At 43.1% G+C, this 19,541-nt stretch overlaps 1 protein-coding gene across 1 annotated transcript in view; it reads right to left on the bottom strand.

Annotated features, from left to right (window-relative positions):
• The window catches only part of LOC307135153 (mitotic checkpoint serine/threonine-protein kinase BUB1-like), a 30,818-nt gene that overhangs the window by 10,343 nt on the left and 934 nt on the right, over window positions 1-19,541 (bottom strand). Inside the window, exons 2-6 of the mRNA XM_079831358.1 lie at window positions 14,182-14,241; window positions 2,372-2,513; window positions 2,085-2,281; window positions 795-835; window positions 635-717 (exon numbers count right to left, since the gene is read on the bottom strand). Of these exons, the coding sequence (XP_079687484.1) occupies window positions 635-717; window positions 795-835; window positions 2,085-2,281; window positions 2,372-2,513; window positions 14,182-14,241 (523 nt within the window). The remainder of the gene's footprint in view (window positions 1-634; window positions 718-794; window positions 836-2,084; window positions 2,282-2,371; window positions 2,514-14,181; window positions 14,242-19,541) is intronic.

Raw genomic sequence — 19,541 nt, 5'->3', positions numbered from 1 at the left:
TTACAAATGACATGAAGTTGACCAGACAAAACATGAAATATTTTGTGTTCATATTGTCTGCAATGAAATACAAGTCAAAGTAAATTTAGAAATCACTTTTTTTTTTTTGGCGTTTTCCATACTGTCCCAACTTTTTCTGATTTGGGGTTGTAGTTAATAACAATTTAGTTAATTTTAGTGGCTTTTAAGTTCATTTAGATGGCAATTTTGTTAATTTTGGTGGCTTTTATTAGTTAATAACAATTTAGTTCATTTTGGTGGCTTTTAAGTTCATTTTGGTAACAATTTTGTTAAATTGAACACTGAAATGCAAACACTGTTAATGTTCAGCCTCATGTTGGACGCAGGACTTTCTACTGTACACAGAGAATCTGAGATCAGTGTTGATCCATGAAACTGCAGCACGTCTGAAGCTTTCAACAAAACATTCAGTAAATATGGGTCTGATTCTCACACACAGCATCATGTGACTTCAAAAGAGTTGGAGTAAAGTGCATACATGACTACTGGATATGCATATGGCCCGTTATGATAAGAAATGTTTGACAAGAAGCTTGATCAACATCACTAATGAAATCAAAAGCCTGGTAAAATAAGCCCACGGGCCTCATGAAGTGTTCTGGTGCGGCTGTACCTTGGCCTGTGGCTGAAGCGCTTCTCTCTGTCGAGGGTTCTGATTGACCAGCTGTGAGCTCTGCAGCGGCTGCCGCACAGGATCTGAGAGATGAAGAGGCAGAAGTGTGAGGATTACGGCTCGTGGTACAGCGGTGTAGAGATGTGTAGAGTTACTGTACCTGATGCTGCAGTCGGAGCGCTCATCCGGCCCTGGAAGAGCCTGCAAACACATCACGATGCGTGCATTATTCACCACTTCCTGTGATTGTAATCTGTGTCGTTACATTTCTACCGCCTCTACGCATTCAATGTTTGATTTTGTGTTGAATTAAATTATGACCGAACACATGCGTTGAAAACGCTCCCAAAGTGGATAAATTTTTGTTGTCGCGTTGTAGTGAGGACTGTGAAAACGAGGGCATTTTAAAACGATGATGCATGTTTAGTCAGGTGTTTAATGGGTTAGTTCACCCAAAAATGAAAATTCTGTCATTAATTCCTCACCCTCATGTCGTTCGACACCCGTCAGACCTTCGTTCATCTTCGGAACACAAATGAAGATATTTTAGTGTAAAGCTGATGCTCTGAAAGGCTTCAGATAGGCCTCCATTGGCATTCAGTACATTTACACTCACAAGACCCATAAAAGGCACTAAAAACGTCGTTACAAAGTCCATCTCACCACAGTGACTCTACAATAATTTTACGATGCGACGACAATAGTTTTTGTGCGCAAAAAAAAAATCTAAATAACACCTTTATCCAACTTGTTCTTGTCTTCCGTGTGTGACTCCACGACGCATGCGTGAGAATATGAGCAGATCCGGCGTTCGGACACATGACCCAGAAGAGATTTGTTCACGAGCAGAGGAAGACGTGCGTATCTCAGCTGTTGAATTCTACACTGATCGTGCTTTAGGTCTCGGTGTAGTTCTCAAAATGGGGCTAAAGTGAGCATTTCATGGATTCCCGAACGCCGGATCTGCTCATATTCTCACGCATGCGTCGTGGAGGCACACACGGAAGACAAGAACAAGTTGGATAAAGGCGTTATTTTGATTTTTTTTTGCGCACAAAAACTATTGTCGTCGCATCATAAAATTATTGTAGAGTCACTGTGGTGAGATGGACTTTGTAACGATGTTTTAAGTGCCTTTTATGGGTCTTGTGAGTGTAAATGTACTGAATGCCAATGGAGGCCTATCTGAAGCCTTTCTCAGCATCAGCTTTACACTAAAATATCTTCTTTTGTGTCTGAAGATGAACGGAGGTCTGCCGGGTGTCGAACGACATGAGGGTGAGGAATTAATGACAGAATTTTCATTTTTGGGTGAACTAACCATTTAATGTTCATTGGTTAAAAGGGTCATGAGTTGAGAAATCAACTTTCCCTTGAGCTTTTGATATATAAAAGGTCATGGTAATATCAGAATATGAATATGGATATGGAGAGGCTCAGTGTCGCTCACCTGTGCTGCTGCATCACACTGTCCTGCGGCTGAGCCTTGTTCTCCAGCGCTCTCTGGTACACCATCTCAGCCTGGGACAGCTGCCCTCTCTTCTCAAACTGATGAGCCCAGTCTATATACAGCGCCGCCGCCTGCGTCCCCACGCCTCGGCCGTGAAGATGGCTGTACACCTCCATCGGGTCGCTGTAGAAATTGGCCTGGACAGAGAGAGGCAGGTGTGTGTTCATCTCACAGAGCCAGATCCTGCCTTCAGAAGTGTGTGTGTGAGAGAGCAAGAGTGCACCTACACATCTGACGCAGTGAGCGACGTATCGCGGGTCGTTGTGGTACCGCTCATCTTGAAGGAAGGTCTGAACAATGCGCTCCAGCACCACAGACAATCCCTTCCTCTCCTCCACTGACAGCTTGCTCTCCAGAAACTGAACAAATCTGCCACACACCAGCCATGAGTGACAGACAGAGAGGGGATCATTTCATCACAGCTATAATAAAGACATTAATACGGTGGCCGAGACAGCTCAACGCGCTGCAAATGAAGAAAACACATGCAAATAGAAAAAACATCTTCAGTTTGACAACACATGTGCTGCAAAAGTCCACAACACATGCAAATACAAAAACGCGCAGCAAAAGTTTACAACATGCAAATACAAAAACGCAGCTGCAAATAGGCCTGCTCATGATGCACATACGATCAGAATGTTCAAATAAACAATCAAACACTTTCAGCTGCACCCCACCGAAGACTAATGTTCGTCAATTGTTGGTGTTCCCTTAACACTTTCGGTTTGGTATGCCAGTCCCGGCGCCAGGACAAACGATTTGGGGTATTATTTTGTGTTAAAAAATATTATTAATAATAAATAATATATATATTTTATAATTTACTTTATTTTATGACTCAAATCCCAATTAATTATTCACTGCAGAAAGTGAAACTAAAAGTCAGCGATGAGAGCTCTTCTTGAACATGTTCTGATAACACTATTTAACCAAAATGTATGTATTTGTATGTCTCATCGCAGCAGCCACTTCTCGTCGGCAGCAGTTTTCTGGCCCCCAACAACCTTCAGGCTTGTGTTTCTACCATGCAAAGTTTGGAACCAAGGCAACCAAATGTCGCCCACCATGCAGTTTCGGTGGGTGGGGAAACGCCAGGGCCGGCGCTCAGTAGTGGCCATGAGCGTCGGCCGCGTAGGCAGGCTGCTCTTCATCCGCGACAGCATCTCTGGACGGCGTTTTCTGTGCGACACGGGAGCACAGGAGCGTCCTGCCTGCATCCCGTTTGGACATGGTGACCGACAGCCACGGCCCTCCTATGGAAGCTGCCAATGGTAGCCCCATCCGCACATATGGAACGAGGTACGTCGAATTATGTTTCGGAGGACAGCAGTTCGGCTGGGACTTTGTTACTGCAAAGGTTGCCGTCCCCCTCCTCGGCGCAGATTTTTTGTGTGCACATGGACTGTTGGTGGATGTAAAAAAACGTTGTTTGATTAACGCTGTCACATTTTGCTCGTATACATGCACGCTCAGTGGGGCCGACTTTATGCGGCTGTCTACCATGCTTTCAGTTTCTGATGATTTCCACCGTCTACTTGCCAGTTTCCCAGCCCTCACTCAGCCCACTTTCTCTGCATCTGCCGTGAGCATGGTGTGGAGCATCATCTCACCACTACTGGTTCACCCGTCTACGCCCGCGCTCGGCGCCTCGACCCAACCAAGCTCGCCGTTGCAAAGGCTGAGTTTGCAAACATGGAACGCCTGGGCATAGTCCGCCAATCCGACAGTCCGTGGGCTTCACCCCTCCACATCGGCCCCAAACCTGGCGGCGGCTGTGTGGCGACTACAGGCGGCTTAATGAGGCAACGGCACCCAACCGATACCTCGTCCGGGGATATCATCAGGTGCCGGTACGACCACTAGACATATCCTCTGACCGAGGCGCACAGTTTACGTCTGAGCTGTGGGATGCTGTCGCACAGAGCCACGGAGTGAAACTCCACCGCACGACCGCATATCACCCGCAGGCTAACGGACTCTGTGAACGTTTTCATAGGTCGATGAAGGCTGCCCTGCTTGCCAGCCTCAAAGACAGCAACTGGGTCGACAAGCTCCCGTGGGTGATGCTGGGCATCAGGACTGCGCCAAAGGAGGACCTTCAGTCCTCATCCGCAGAGCTTGTTTATGGACAGCCGCTGCGAGTACCAGGGGATTTTGTTCCGAGCATCACGGATCCTTGGTCTGCTACTCTCCAGCGGTCTACTTTACTGGACAATGCAAGGCTTTTCGCACCTGTTCCTACTTCCCGGCACAGCCTCCCTCGGTCACACATCCCCGCTGGACTTCAGACGGCTGACTATGTTTTCATTCGCCATGATGCCCACAGGGGACCGCTACGCCCGCCCTACGAGGGCCCATTCCGGGTTCTGGAGACGGGGGGTAAACATTTTGTGGCGGACAGGGGCGGCAAACCGGAGCGACTCTCCATCGACCGCCTCAAACCGGCTCACTTGGACGTGGCGAGGCCCATTGATCTGGCCCAGCCCCTTGCTCCTTTCCCTCCCAAGCCTCTCACACTCCATGCCCCACACTTGTGTCATGACAAGACACCGGCTGCAGAGGGGTCTCCCCGACCCCTGATACAGCGCAGCCGTTGTGGCCGTTTGATACGCCCACCTCCCCGTTGACTGTTTGGTTCTTCTCCTGATATGGTGAATTCTGGGGGGACGCATGTAGTGAATGTGGCTTACATAATTCACCTTTGAGGTCAAACGTAGTTCTATACACTGTTCTATACACCGCTGTATAAATGCAGTACTTTGTTAGCGTGTTTGTTCATGACTGTTCAGGGACCGCGGTCCCTTTAAATGTGCTTAAAGGGTTAGTTCACCCAAAAATGAAAATTCTGTCATTAATTACTTACCCTCATGTCGTTCGACACCCGTCAGACCTCCGTTCATCTTCGCAACAGATATTTTAGTGTAAATCTGATGGCTTTGAAAGTCCTCCATTGGCTCAATGGTACTCTACACTCTTAAGACCCTTAAAAGACACTAAAGACGTCGTTACAAAGTCCATCTCACTACAGTGGCTCTACAATAACTTTATGAATCGGCGACAATAGTTTTTGTGCGCAAAAAAACCCTAAATAACGACTTACATAGTGACGACGATTTCAAAACAAAGCATCATGAAGCTTCGAAGCGTTATGAATCAGTGAGTCGATTCAGCGGTTTGAATCGCCAAATTTCAGCAGTTTGGCGGTTTGACACGCGATCCGAATCATCATTCGGCTCGCTGAATTATAACGCTTCGAAGCTTCATGATGCTTTGTTTTGAAATCGTCGTCACTATGTAAGGCGTTATTTAGGGTTTTTTGCGCACAAAAACTATTGTCGCCGATTCGTAGTTATTTTAGAACCACTGTAGTGAGATGGACTTTGTAACGACGTCTTTAGTACCTTAAAGGGTCTTGATAGTGAACCGTGCCATTGAGTCAATGGAGGCCTTTCAGAGCATCAGATTTCAACTAAAATATCTTCATTTGTGTCTGAAGATGAACGGAGGTCTGACGGGTGTCCAACCACATGAGGGTCAGTCATTAATGACAAAATTTACATTTTTGGGTGAACTAACCCTTTAACGCGCGTTGATATGGGACGCTTGTCAGCACCCTTTTGACTGAGTTTTCTGCTTCACTAAATAAACAAGACACGCGCTCGTGTACTCAACGTGAGAAATTGTCGCTTGTTATTTACTGCTATTTCCATCAATCCAAGATGGCGGCGCGAGTAGTTCGCGAGGCTCTGGGTCTCTCCAGATTCTGCAATTTTGCTGTATTTTTCTTGCTCATCTCGGGTCTGTTCGTTCAGAATAGTTGTGCCTTAACATCGTACACCCGTGGTGAGATTTTGGATATTGGTTTGCGAATTTCCGACAGTTTTATGGACAATCTTCGACTCCTTCCTGAGATCGCTAGGACACCCGAGGCTATGCACTCTACCCGGCCGGGCAGAAGTGCTTGCAGGCGGCGTCGAGATCGTAAACAAAGGCGGGGGATACGCGGAGGACTGAGAGCTAAGCTAAGGCTAAAGCTAAGGCTAACCCCACATCGGCTCTCTTTACCCAGTATTTTCCTTGCCAATGTACGGTCGCTAGTGAACAAAATGGAGGAGATTCGACTCAGCATCACACACAGCAAGAAACTTTTGAACTGTAACGTCCTAATCTTCACGGAAACCTGGCTAAACAGCAGAATACCGGACACCGCTATTGAGCTAGCGGGATGCCACACGCTCCGGGCGGATAGAACATTAGAAGGCTCCGGTAAGACCAGAGGTGGTGGATTGTGCATTTACATTAACAAAGCCTGGTGCACAAACTCTGCTATTGTTGGGAGTCATTGTTCAGCTAACCTTGAGTTTCTCATGGTTAAATGTAGACCGTTTTATCTACCGCGGGAGTTCACTTCCACCATTATAACTGCAGCCTATATTCCCCCGGATGCTGATGCCAAGCTTGCTATGAAAGAACTTCATGCAGCCATCAGTAAACAACAGACGGATCACCCGGAAGCTGCTTTTATTGTTGCAGGTGACTTTAATCATTCAAACTTAAAGTCAGTGCTACCCAAGTTTCACCAGCATGTTTCCTGCCACACCAGAGGAAACAAAACCTTAGACCATGTTTACACAAACATGGCTGGCGCTTACGTTGCGACACCCCTCCCCCACCTGGGACAGTCAGATCACCTTTCTTTGTTCCTCATCCCCAAATATGCACCCCTCATCAACCGTGTGAAGCCATCAGTGAAGACCATCAAGGTGTGGCCTGCGGGGGTTGATTCCACACTCCAGGAAAGGTTTCTACACACAGACTGGAGTGTGTTTACTTCTCAAGCCACCAGTGGTGCTCACACAGACATTGACTTCTACACCTCCTCTGTATTGGATCATATCAATACCACCATGACAGTGTTACAACCCAGAAACAGATCACCACATACCCAAATCAGAAGCCATGGATGAACAGGGAAGTGCGACTCCTGCTGAAGTCACGCAATACTGCCTTCAGATCAGGAGATGCACAAGCCTACAGTACATCCAGAGCAAACCTGAAGAGGGGGATCAAAAAGGCCAAGCACTGCTACAAGCTAAAGATAGAGGGTCACTTTTCCAACTCTGACCCTCGACGCATGTGGCAGGGCATTCAGGCCATCAGTGACTACAAACCCCCCACTCCACCCCCGCAGCCACTGATGTCAACTTCCTGAACGAGCTAAATCACTTTTATGCTCGCTTTGAAAGAGACAACAGAAACTGCCACCAAGCTCAAACCCTCAACTGACCCACCAATCACACTCTCCACCACAGATGTCTGCAAGGCACTGAGCCGGATCAGCGCGCACAAGGCTGCTGGACCAGACAACATCCCTGGTCGTGTTCTCAGGGCATGTGCGGAGCAGCTCGCTGAGGTTTTACAGACATTTTCAACCTGTCTCTTGCCCAAGCAGCTGTACCTTCATGCTTTAAACGCACTTCCATTGTGCCAGTGCCAAAACACTCTAACCCGAGGTGCCCTAATGACTACCGCCCTGTAGCACTCACACCCATCGTCATGAAGTGCTTTGAGCGGCTGGTCCTGGAACACCTAAAAGACTCTCTACCATCCACATTGGACTCACACCAGTTTGCCTACCGCAGCAATAGGAGCACAGAGGATGCCGTTTCCATGGCACTGCACTCTGTGCTCACCCATCTGGACCATAAGAACACTTATGAACGCATGCTGTTTGTTGACTTCAGCTCAGCATTCAACACCGTCATCCCAACCAAGTTAATAGCCAAACTTGGAGACCTGCGCATCAACACTTCAATGTGTAACTGGATTTTGGACTTCCTAACTGACAGACCACAGAATGTTCGTTCAGGATTTACCTGCTCCACATCCATCACTCTTAACACTGGTGTACCACAGGGCTGTGTGCTAAGCCCGTTTCTCTACTCCCTCGTCACCGCCGACTGCAAGCCTGTGTATGGATCTAATTCTATCGTCAAGTTTGCGGACGACACTACGGTGATTGGTCTCATCAGCAACAACGATGAGACTGCCTACAGGGAGGAGATCCAGCACTTGGCCACATGGTGCGCTGATAATAACCTGCTCCTCAACACCACCAAAACGAAGGAGCTCATCGTGGACTTCAGGAAGGAGTCAAGAGGCACAAACGACACCATCCACATCAATGGAATGGCTGTTGAACGTGTCTCCAGTTTCAAGTTCCTGGGGATCCACATCTCGGCGGACATGTCGTGGACGACCAACAGCTCCAGCCTGGTCAAGAAGGCTCACCAGTGCCTCTTCTTCCTGAGGACACTGAGGAAGAATCAGCTCTCCTCGGCTATCCTGGTGAACTTCTATCGCTGCGCAATAGAAAGCATCCTGACCAACTGTGTGGCAGTGTGGTATGGGAGCTGCTCTGTTGCGGAGCGCAAGGCACTGCAGCGGGTGGTGAAAACTGCCCAGCGCATCACAGGGACTCCACTACCTGCCATCGAGCACATCCAGAGGAAACGCTGCCTGCATCGAGCTCCAGCATCCTCAAGGACTCCTCTCACTAGGGATGCACCGAATATTCGGCCACCGAAAATTTTCGGCCGAAAATGGCCCTAAAGTGCATTTTCGGTTTTCGGCCAAAAGACTTTTATCACCGAAACAACACGGCCGAAATGTTGTGATGATGCAAACAGAAACCGCGACCTGCACGTGCTTGCCTGAAGCAACATGTCTGCGGTGTGGACGTGTTTCAGTATATCTGAGAAACACCCACGTCTGTTCCATGCACAAGCACTGACAGCGAGAGCTCATGTTCTCCATGAGAAGAGGACCAGACTTCACGGTGAAACCCAACGCAATCTTTAACAGTGGGCATGTTTTAAGTGCGGAACACACTTCAATCTGGCGGCGGCGCGCGCGTGTGAACGCGATCTTCTGAGCGCGATCGATCATCTCTTCCTTAAGAATAAACATGAATGAACATCTAAAGCCGCGTTTCCACCGAAATTACCCGGAACTATTTGTACCAGGAACTTTTTTCCCAGGAACTTTTTCTCCCCCAGACCTGCTACAATCTGCGTTTCCACCGCGGTCTAAAGTACCGGGGAGATTAGGCAAATTAGTCCGGTGACGTGGGAATGCGTGCGACTGCTTCTCCCAGTTACCGACGGACAGTATAATCACTTTTGCGCGATACTGTCTGCAACAATAACAAGTGTAGGTGATGCAAGCAGCGCTGCTTTTGCTGATTATGTACACACATTACCAACACTGTTTATTTAAACGTGCACTTTCACCTGGTTTGACCATTTGAATGCAAAATGGGATGATGGGCAATCCAAAATCTGATCTGAGTTGTAATAGCTCAATTCCAAAACAAAATATTTTCTATAAAAGGATAATGAGGTTTCAGTCATGACAGATGTGTGAAAAGTTAATTGAATGAAAACAATAGACTGAATTAAGCAGTTGAAAGATTAGGTACTAGACTGCAAGTATTTTATTTTTTATCACAATAACATCTCTTAACATTCACAAAAAAAAAAATTCACATGACTAGTATTACAATATGCTTCATTAAATGCATAATTTTAGAGACTTCTTCCTCAAATTTGAAATGAAGCAGGACCACACTTATGGCTTCACTTAAGTTGTGGTTATAAGTTATTATACTACATTCACATAGTTATACATTTAAAAATATAATATTTGGGTTTTCTAGATATGTTTATGTGCATATTCAGAAAGACTTGCGAGCAGCAGCCCTTTTATTTGCTTCCTACACTATATGAATACAATTAGAATGTGGTTGTATAGTTAGAATGTGGAAATTAAAGACACAGTGACATTTTACACATTTGACTTTATTTTAGACAGATTAGTTCTTACAAAATCAAAATAAAAGTGTGCAAAGACAAATAAATTATTTAAAGTGTTTTCACTACAAATAATGAACAATTGTTTGCCCAGCTTGAACAATGCCCAGTGTGCAATTTTTATCATGGGCAATTTAAGTTTACAATTAAAAACAACAAAACCATAAAGGATTACACATCAGTTTTTAAATATATACACATTTTTGTCAGCTTTATAACGTACTGGTGACCGCGGGGGAAAACACGCTGGTCTCCGTTGCCTGCGATTCATCAGGGCCACTCGTTACGTCTGGAAAAGCACGTTGAAAAAAGTTACTGCAACGTGTTTAAACACTGCAACGAGTTTAATAGATGATACCAAGATGATATATTTACCTTTAACCCACTCGGATTCCTGGATGGTTTCCAACAACGCACTAGCCGAGTCTTTCGTTACCGCTGCCCTAGAAAAGGACGGTCTGTCCCAGCAACGCGTCCAGGCGGTCATACCACTTGTTGATACGCCGGTCGGAACCGCTCCGGTTGTTATGATCCTTTAATTTCTTGTAATCTTGTCTTAATTTCTTCAACTTCTCTCTGCACTGTTTTCCAGTGTGACTGGAACCGAGTCGATATCTTCAGGTATACCTTTTCATTACGGGTCGCCGTTTCCAGTTCCCGCTGGATGTCCTCCTCCGCATATATGCTCAATAAAGCCTGAACCTCGTCGTCGGTCCATCGGTCGAATTTTTTGTTGAACTCCATTGTTGCAAAAAAAATATTTACTGAACGCAAAACCCACGGAACACACCTCGCAAAAGACTTGTAAATATGGCGGTGGAAAAAAAAAATAGCTGCGAGAGCTCAACCAATCAGCATGTTCAGCGCCCAAGTCCCACCCCCGAAAGTTCGCGAACTTTTGAAAAGTCCCACCTCGCAAGCAGGGCCGTTTGGAGGGGGAAATATTTACCCGGAACTTCATTTAGACCCTGGTTCCTGCGGTCGAAACACACCGAGTTCCCCCCCAAAGTTCCTGGTTCCGGGGTAAAGTTCCTGCGGTGGAAACGCGGCTTAAGGTGTGTTGAGGATACATTACAACTTACTGTCATGTATACATGTAGTGTAATCGCTCAATCAGTGTTTCAACCGCGGAAAGACCTCAATATAACTGCTGTAAACTAAACAATCATGTAGCATCACATTTACCTCAGGAGTCATTCAGTGTCCACAGCTGTTAGATCACTAGAGAAATCAACTCTTTCACTAAATATATGACCTATATTAGCCGTTATATTCATTATATTCTACTTAACCTGTTAATGATATATTGATTATTTCATGTATGTTTAAATAAAATGACAGACACTGTGTATAAATGATTATATTTCAACAACGAATTGGATAAAAAACTATTTTATAATTAGATTTAGAAGTTATTGCAAAAACTGCCTTATGTGAAGTTTACATGTTTGTGTACTGTGTTATTTGAGTGTTGATTATTAGACCTAAAAATACATAGCAACTGAATTTAGGCTAATAGTTTGGGCTCTGTTGTTAACCTTTAATATTAATGTGCAAGTAAGGGCTCCCTATATAGTTTAGAGCAATATATTCAATAAACTTTTAGTTGTAATTTAATTAATTTAAGGACAGATACTTTTTTTCAGTAAACCAATAAAAATAAATAAAAAGCCATTTTGTTAAACTGCTGTACCGAACCGTCAGTTTTGTGTTCCGCTATCCCTATTCTACAGTTAATATGGGCTATGGCAGTCTGTGCTTTGATACACTATTATGTTGAAGGCCTACAGAGAAAATAGTTGTATCTTTAAGCAGTTGCACTTGTTCTGAATGCACTTTCTTGTAGTCCTACAGAGAAAATTTTAAATGCACTAGACCTAAATGCACTTTGTTTTTATGAGAGAACATTTAATTTTATAACCTTTCTGTAGGCCTGTACATTATTATTTAATGTACAAATGAGTGGGGTCAAGTTAAACATTTTAGTTTGAATTTTATTTTATACTGTGCATTGTTTCAATGTGCTAAATAAATATTGGCATAATTTGTAATTGATTTATTCTTTGAAACTTTAATATTAATTTATGCAATTGCAATGCCTTGATTTTAGTAAAGTTAGTACACAGTCATAGCCATAAATGCAATGGTACTAATAATTGGCATAATTTCTTTCGGTGTTTCGGTTTTCGGCTTTCGGCCTTGGTTTCCTCTTTTTCGGTTTTCGGTTTCGGCCAGGAATTTTCATTTCGGTGCATCCCTACCTCTCACCCAGCCCACAGACTGTTTTCTCTCCTGCCCTCCGGCAGGCGTTTCAGGATCCACCGGACCAGGACCTGCAGACTAAAGAACAGTTTTTTCCCCAGAGCTGTCTCTTTACTGAACTCCAACCCCCGTTGATCCACTTCCCTCATATACTGATAACTCTCCTACCTCACATCCGCCTTCACTTGTCATTTGCACTGCCGACTGTTATTTACAGTAACAACTGTTTACATTTGCATTTTGCACCGTACTTCTAACCGTAATATGCAATCACTTTCCACTGCACTTTTACACTTTTTTCGGATAGCTTCTGTCCATAATTTATTGCACTACCTTAATCCACTGCCATATTCCTCATTTTAGCCTAACATATCATTGTATACCTCTATCTGTAAAATTCTGTTTATAGTAATAGCCATCTGTGTGTTATATTACATATCCACCTGTAAATTCTGTTTATAGTAATAACCATCTGTATATTATTCACTGTACGTATTCACCTGTAAATTCTGTTTATAGTAATAACCATCTCTCTATTTATAGATATATTTATATATACTCAGTACATATCCATGTCCTGCACTTATGCAAACGTTGTATATCCTGCACTTGCTGCTATTGCACTTCTGGTTAGACCTAAACTGCATTTCGTTGCCTTGTACTTGTACTTGTGTAATGACAATAAAGTTGAATCTAATCTAATCTAATCTAATATTAATATTTCCCTTGTGGCCCGTAGTTAAAAGAAATGAGAACAGATAGGTGTTATACAAGTTTTTTTTTGTTAGCTAATCTTATTACAGCGTGTCAGTTATGTGATGCACTATAAATTATTGTAGTGCAAATTAAAATATTAATTTACCTCTAAAAGTAGCCTAATCATCATCATCATCATCATCATCATCATCATCATCATCCAGATCATCGCAAAAAGGGCCAGTTCGCCGGGCCTGGAATATTTTGCATCGCGTTTTTGTATTTGCATGAGTTGTGAACTTTTTGCAGTGCGTTTTTGTATTTGCATGTGTTGTGGACGTTTTGCAGCGCGTTTTTGTATTTGCATGAGTTGTGGACTTTTTGCAGCGTGTTTTTGTATTTGCATGTGTTGTGGACGTTTTGCAGCGCGTTTCTCTATTTGCATGTGGTGTGGACTTTTTGCAGCGTGTTTTTGTATTTGCATGAGTTGTGGACTTTTTGCAGCGCATTTTTGTATTTGCATGAGTTGTGGACTTTTTGCAGCGTGTTTTTGTATTTGCATGAGTTGTGGACGTTTTGCAGCGCGTTTTTGTATTTGCATGTGTTGTGGACTTTTTGCAGTGCGTTTTTGTATTTGCATGTGTTGTGAACTTTTGCAGCGCGTTTTTGTATTTGCATGTGTTGTGAACTTTTGCAGCGCGTTTTTGTATTTGCATGAGTTGTGGACGTTTTGCAGCGCGTTTTTGTATTTGCATGAGTTGTGGACTTTTTGCAGCGCGTTTTTGTATTTGCATGTGTTGTGGACTTTTTGCAGCGCGTTTTTGTATTTGCATGTGGTGTGGACTTTTTGCAGCGCGTTTTTGTATTTGCATGTGGTGTGGACTTTTTGCAGCGCGTTTTTGTATTTGCATGAGTTGTGGACGTTTTGCAGCGCGTTTTTGTATTTGCATGAGTTGTGAACTTTTTGCAGCGCATTTTTGTATTTGCATGTGGTGTGGACTTTTTGCAGCGCGTTTTTGTATTTGCATGAGTTGTGGACTTTTTGCAGCGCGTTTTTGTATTTGCATGAGTTGTGAACTTTTTGCAGCGCGTTTTTGTATTTGCAGCACATGTGTTGTCAAACTGAAGAAGATCAGCCATGAGTGACAGACAGAGAGGGGATCATTTCATCAGAGCTATAATAAAGACATTAAAGATGTTCTTACTTATCCCAGGGGTCTAACGGGTCATCTCCAGCATAGCTGCGCACGCTCAGCTCAAACGCCCTGCAGTGATGAAGAGATCATCAGTGTTATTCACTGCACCGGTCATAATGTTACGCCTGATCGGTGTAGAGGAAAGTGTTCACCGGTCATAATGTTACGCCTGATCGGTGTAGAGGAAAGTGTTCACCGGTCATCGTTTATTCAGGATTCTTTGATGAATTGAAAGCTCATAAGAACAGTATTTATCTGAAATCTTTTTTCTACTACATTCAAAAGTTTTGGGTCAGTAATAACTTTTTTTTAATTTATTTTTTGGGAAAGAACGTCAAATTGATTCATAATCCTTGATTTTCTTCTTAATACTCGCTTACAAACGAATACTTTCTATTATTTACAGCGTGTGAACATATCTCCGATACGATTCTCTATAAAAAAAAAAACAATCGGATTGCTTTGATATCGCTACTTATATCCGAAATTCCGCTACTAGCCGTAGCCCGCTAGCCTTGCACGCGTGGTAACTTGTTTAACGTTACACCCGGTAAACACTGATAGCTACAATTCGCCATCGTAGCACTTCTGCTACAATGGCGAATAACTCGGATGTGTGTCTAATGTTACCTTTGAGTGCAGGTGAGGACACGTTCGAGCTGCATTCGGTGCAGTTAGAGCTGGAGTCGTTGGCGAGGCAGATTCGCGACCTGCTAGACAGACAAGCTGTGCTGAGAGAGCGGCGAACGGCGCTTGAAACATCACGCGCCGATGCACACAAGTCAGTGGATACTAACATTTTGACTCCGACCTCGTCTACTCCGCGTGTTTCTCTGCACAGGACCCAAGCACCCAGGACGCGATCATCATCCCTGGTTTCGTTCACTCCGGCACCGACACAGCGCCATGGACCCTGGGTGTTTCCACAGCGGAAGACGCGAGCCAGGACCAGAGCGAGGACCTCTCCGCCCCTCCCGGTCTTCGAGATCTCCACCCGGAACCGCTTCTCCCCTCTTCGCGAGACGGAACGCGACGCTGTGGTCATCGGTACTTCCATCGTCCGGCATGTCCACGCTACCTCAGGTAAAGGCAAGGTTATCACTCACTGCTTTCCTGGTGCTCGAGTTCTCGATGTCGCTGCGCAGGTTCCCGAGATCCTGAACGGTGACGAGCGCATCGGAGCTGTCGTGCTGCACGCGGGAACGAACGACACCAGGCTGCGGCAGACGGAGGTTCTGAAGAAGGACTACAGGAGCCTGATCGAGACGGTGCGCAGAACATCGCCTGAAGCAACGATCATCGTGTCCGGACCGCTTCCCACGTACCGACTAGGACATGAAAAGTTCAGTAGATTATTTGCTCTAAATGAATGGTTAATGTCATGGTGTAATGAACAGAAGCTGCTCTTTGTAAATAATTGGAATCTGTTTTGGGAGCGACCTAGGCTCTTCCGTCCTGATGGCCTTCACCCCAGCAGAATCGGAGCGGCTCTTCTGTCGGACAACATCTCGAGAGCGCTGCACACCGCCATCATATGACTAGTAAGTCAAAGTCCAAATCACAGTATTTGCTGTCCTAACTTAATTGACATAAGTACCAATGTAGAACATTATATAGAAACTGTGTCTGAACATAACTGTGTAGAACATTATATAGAAACTGTGTCTGAACATAACTGTGTAGAACATTATATAGAAACTGTGTCTGAACATAACTGTGTAGAACATTATATAGAAACTGTGTCTGAACATAACTGTGTAGAACATTATATAGAAACTGTGTCTATTCCTCGTTTAGTGAGGTCAAACATTAAATCTACTGTAAGATCTAGGAAAAATCTAATTGTGATTAAACCAGAAAATCTCAATATTAGTGAACAAAAACAATGCTGTCCAAACTTAATTGACATAAGTACCAATGTAGAACATTATATAGAAACTGTGTCTATTCCTCGTTTAGTGAGGTCAAACATTAAATCTACTGTAGGATCTTGGAAAAATCTAATTGTTATTAAACCAGAAAATCGCAATATTAGTGAACAAAAACAATTTCTAAAACTAGGTCTTCTAAACATTAGATCGCTCACACCTAAGGCGGTTATTGTAAATGAAATGGTCACAGATAATAGTTTCGATGTACTTTGCCTTACTGAAACCTGGCTTAAGCCAAATGATTATTTCGGTCTTAATGAGTCTACTCCGCCAGGATACTGTTATAAGCATGAGCCCCGTCTGATTGGTCGTGGCGGCGGTGTTGCAACAATCTATAGAGATATTCTTAATGTTACCCAGAAAACAGGTCACAGGTTTAATTCATTTGAAGTACTAGTGCTAAATGTTACGCTATTAGATGTAAGAAAGAAATCTGTATTATCTCTAGCCTTAGCTACTGTATATAGACCTCCAGGGCCCTATGCTGATTTCCTAAAAGAGTTTGCAGACTTTCTCTCAGATCTATTGGTCAACGTCGATAAAGCATTAATTGTTGGAGATTTTAACATACACGTAGATAACACAAATGACGCGTTAGGGGCTGCGTTTACAGATCTATTAAATTCCTTTGGGGTCAAGCAAAACGTCACTGGTCCCACTCATCGTCTTAATCACACACTAGATTTAATTATATCACATGGAACCAACCCAACCGATATAGATATTATACCACAAAGTGATGATGTCACTGACCATTACATGGTAACTTGCATACTGCGTACTGCTGAAATCTGTCATGTTGCGCCACGTTATCGGCCAGGCAGAACAATCCTTCCAACCACTATAGATAGATTCTCAAATAGCTTACCGGATCTGTCTCAGCTGCTAAGTGAACCCAAACAAACAGATGAACTAGAGGAAATGACTAGCAGTATGAGCACCATTTTCTCTAGTACATTAGAAATTGTAGCACCAATTAGATTAAAAAAGGTTAAAGAGAAAAATAAAGCACCATGGTACAACAGTGCTACACATGTTATCAAGAGAGAAACTCGTAACTTAGAGCGTAAATGGAAACAAACTAATTTAGAGGTCTTTAGAATCGCATGGAAAGAAAGTATGTCACGTTATAAAAAGGCCCTAAAAACAGCCAGAGCTGAGCATCTCCGCAAACTAATAGAAAATAACCAAAATAATCCAAGGTTTTTATTTAACACTGTGGCTAGACTAACAAATAAACAAGCATCGCCTGAACAAAATATTCCGTTACAGTTTAGTAGTAATGATTTTATGAACTTCTTCGCTGACAAAATAGAAAGCATCAGAAACAAAATTGTAAATGTACAATCATTAATGATGTCTTATGATTCAACCGCAATTATCGCCCCTCAAGAACTACTACACCGCTTTACAACCATAGGACAGGAAGAGCTAAATAAACTTATCATTGCATCTAAACCAACAACATGTTTATTAGATCCAATACCCACTAAACTACTGAAAGAGTTGTTACCTGTAGTGGAAGAGCCTCTTCTCAATATTATTAACTCGTCTTTATCTTTAGGTCATGTTCCAAGAATATTCAAGTTGGCAGTCATAAAGCCTCTCATTAAGAAGCCACAATTAGATCATAATAACCTAGCAAATTATAGACCAATATCAAATCTTCCATTCATGTCTAAAATACTAGAAAAAGTTGTGTCCGCTCAATTGTGCTCTTTCTTGCAAGAAAATGATATCTATGAAAAATTTCAATCAGGATTCAGGCCGCATCACAGCACAGAAACCGCACTCGTTAAAATCACAAATGATTTACTTCTAGCTTCTGACCAAGGCTGTATCTCAATACTAGTTCTACTCGATCTTAGTGCTGCGTTCGATACTATAGATCATAAAATACTATTAGATCGACTTCAAAATTACACTGGTGTTCAGGGACAGGCATTAAACTGGTTTAGATCGTATTTATCAGACCGCTACCATTTTGTCTGTCTAAATGGGGAAAAATCAAAGATAACGTCAGTAGACTATGGGGTGCCGCAAGGATCCGTGCTAGGCCCTCTGCTATTCTCAATATATATGCTGCCACTTGGTAATATTATAAGAAAACATGGAATTAATTTCCACTGTTATGCTGATGACACTCAATTATATATTTCATCACGCCCAGATGAAAACGCTAAATTATCTAAACTGACAGCGTGTGTTGATGATATTAAACACTGGATGACGTGTAATTTTCTGCTATTGAATTCAGATAAAACGGAGGTATTACTCATTGGTCCAAAAAACTGCCCACAAAACCTCTCACAATACAACTTTAACTTGGAAGGATGTCCTGTCACTTTATCCACTACAGTAAAAGACCTGGGTGTTATATTAGACCGCAACTTGTCTTTCGAAAGTCATATTTCATATGTTACAAGAACGGCATTTTTCCACCTTAGAAACATTGCTAAGCTACGTAACATGCTATCTATTTCTGATGCAGAAAAGTTAGTTCATGCATTCATGACCTCGAGACTAGATTACTGTAATGCTTTATTAGCTGGTTGTCCTGCATCATCAATAAACAAGCTACAGTTAGTCCAAAACGCAGCTGCTAGAGTTCTTACTAGGTCAAGAAAATATGATCACATAACACCAATCTTATCATCTCTACACTGGTTACCTATTAAGTTCCGTATCAATTACAAAGTATTGCTACTGACCTATAAAGCCCTAAATGGTTTAGCTCCAGTGTATTTAACGGATCTTTTATCGCCCTACAATCCATCGCGCTCTTTAAGATCACTAAACTCTAGGCTTCTGGTCATTCCTAGGATATCTAAGTCCACTAAAGGAGGGAGGGCATTTTCACATTTAGCTCCAAAACTCTGGAATAGTCTTCCGGATATTGTTCGAGGTTCAGACTCGCTGTCCCAGTTTAAAACTAGATTAAAGACGCATCTCTTTAGCCAAGCATTCACATTATAAATAAGTTTTATACTACAGTTAAATCGCACCAACAGCATTAATATTCTGAACAGCAGCTATGCTAATCATTTCCCATCTGCTTTTCTGTTGTTATCTCGGGACACTAGTCCCGAGGTAACTAGTTCGTCAGCTCCAGTTTGTATCCAGCCTCTCATGGAGACTTCAGATGCCCCTGTGATGAGACGACTCGACGCCTGTGAAGAGACGACTCAACGCCAGCGTTGTTATGGCCTAAAATAATACATGATTGATTAACTTATCCTAACATTTTTCTTTAACATTCTCTTTCTAACATTTTTCAATGTACATTTATGAAATGCACTTTCTGTGAAGCTGCTTTGAAACAATGTGTATTGTGAAAAGCGCTATACAAATAAATTTGAATTGAATTGAATTGAATTGAAAGAACTGAATAGATTTATTCAGCAAGGATGCATTAAATTGATCAAAAGTGACATTTAT

This window comes from Gobio gobio (genome assembly GCF_949357685.1).
Source record: "Gobio gobio genome assembly, chromosome: 12".
In the NCBI taxonomy this organism is placed as follows: domain Eukaryota; kingdom Metazoa; phylum Chordata; class Actinopteri; order Cypriniformes; family Gobionidae; genus Gobio; species Gobio gobio.
This window is presented reverse-complemented; position numbering and strand designations above follow the sequence as displayed.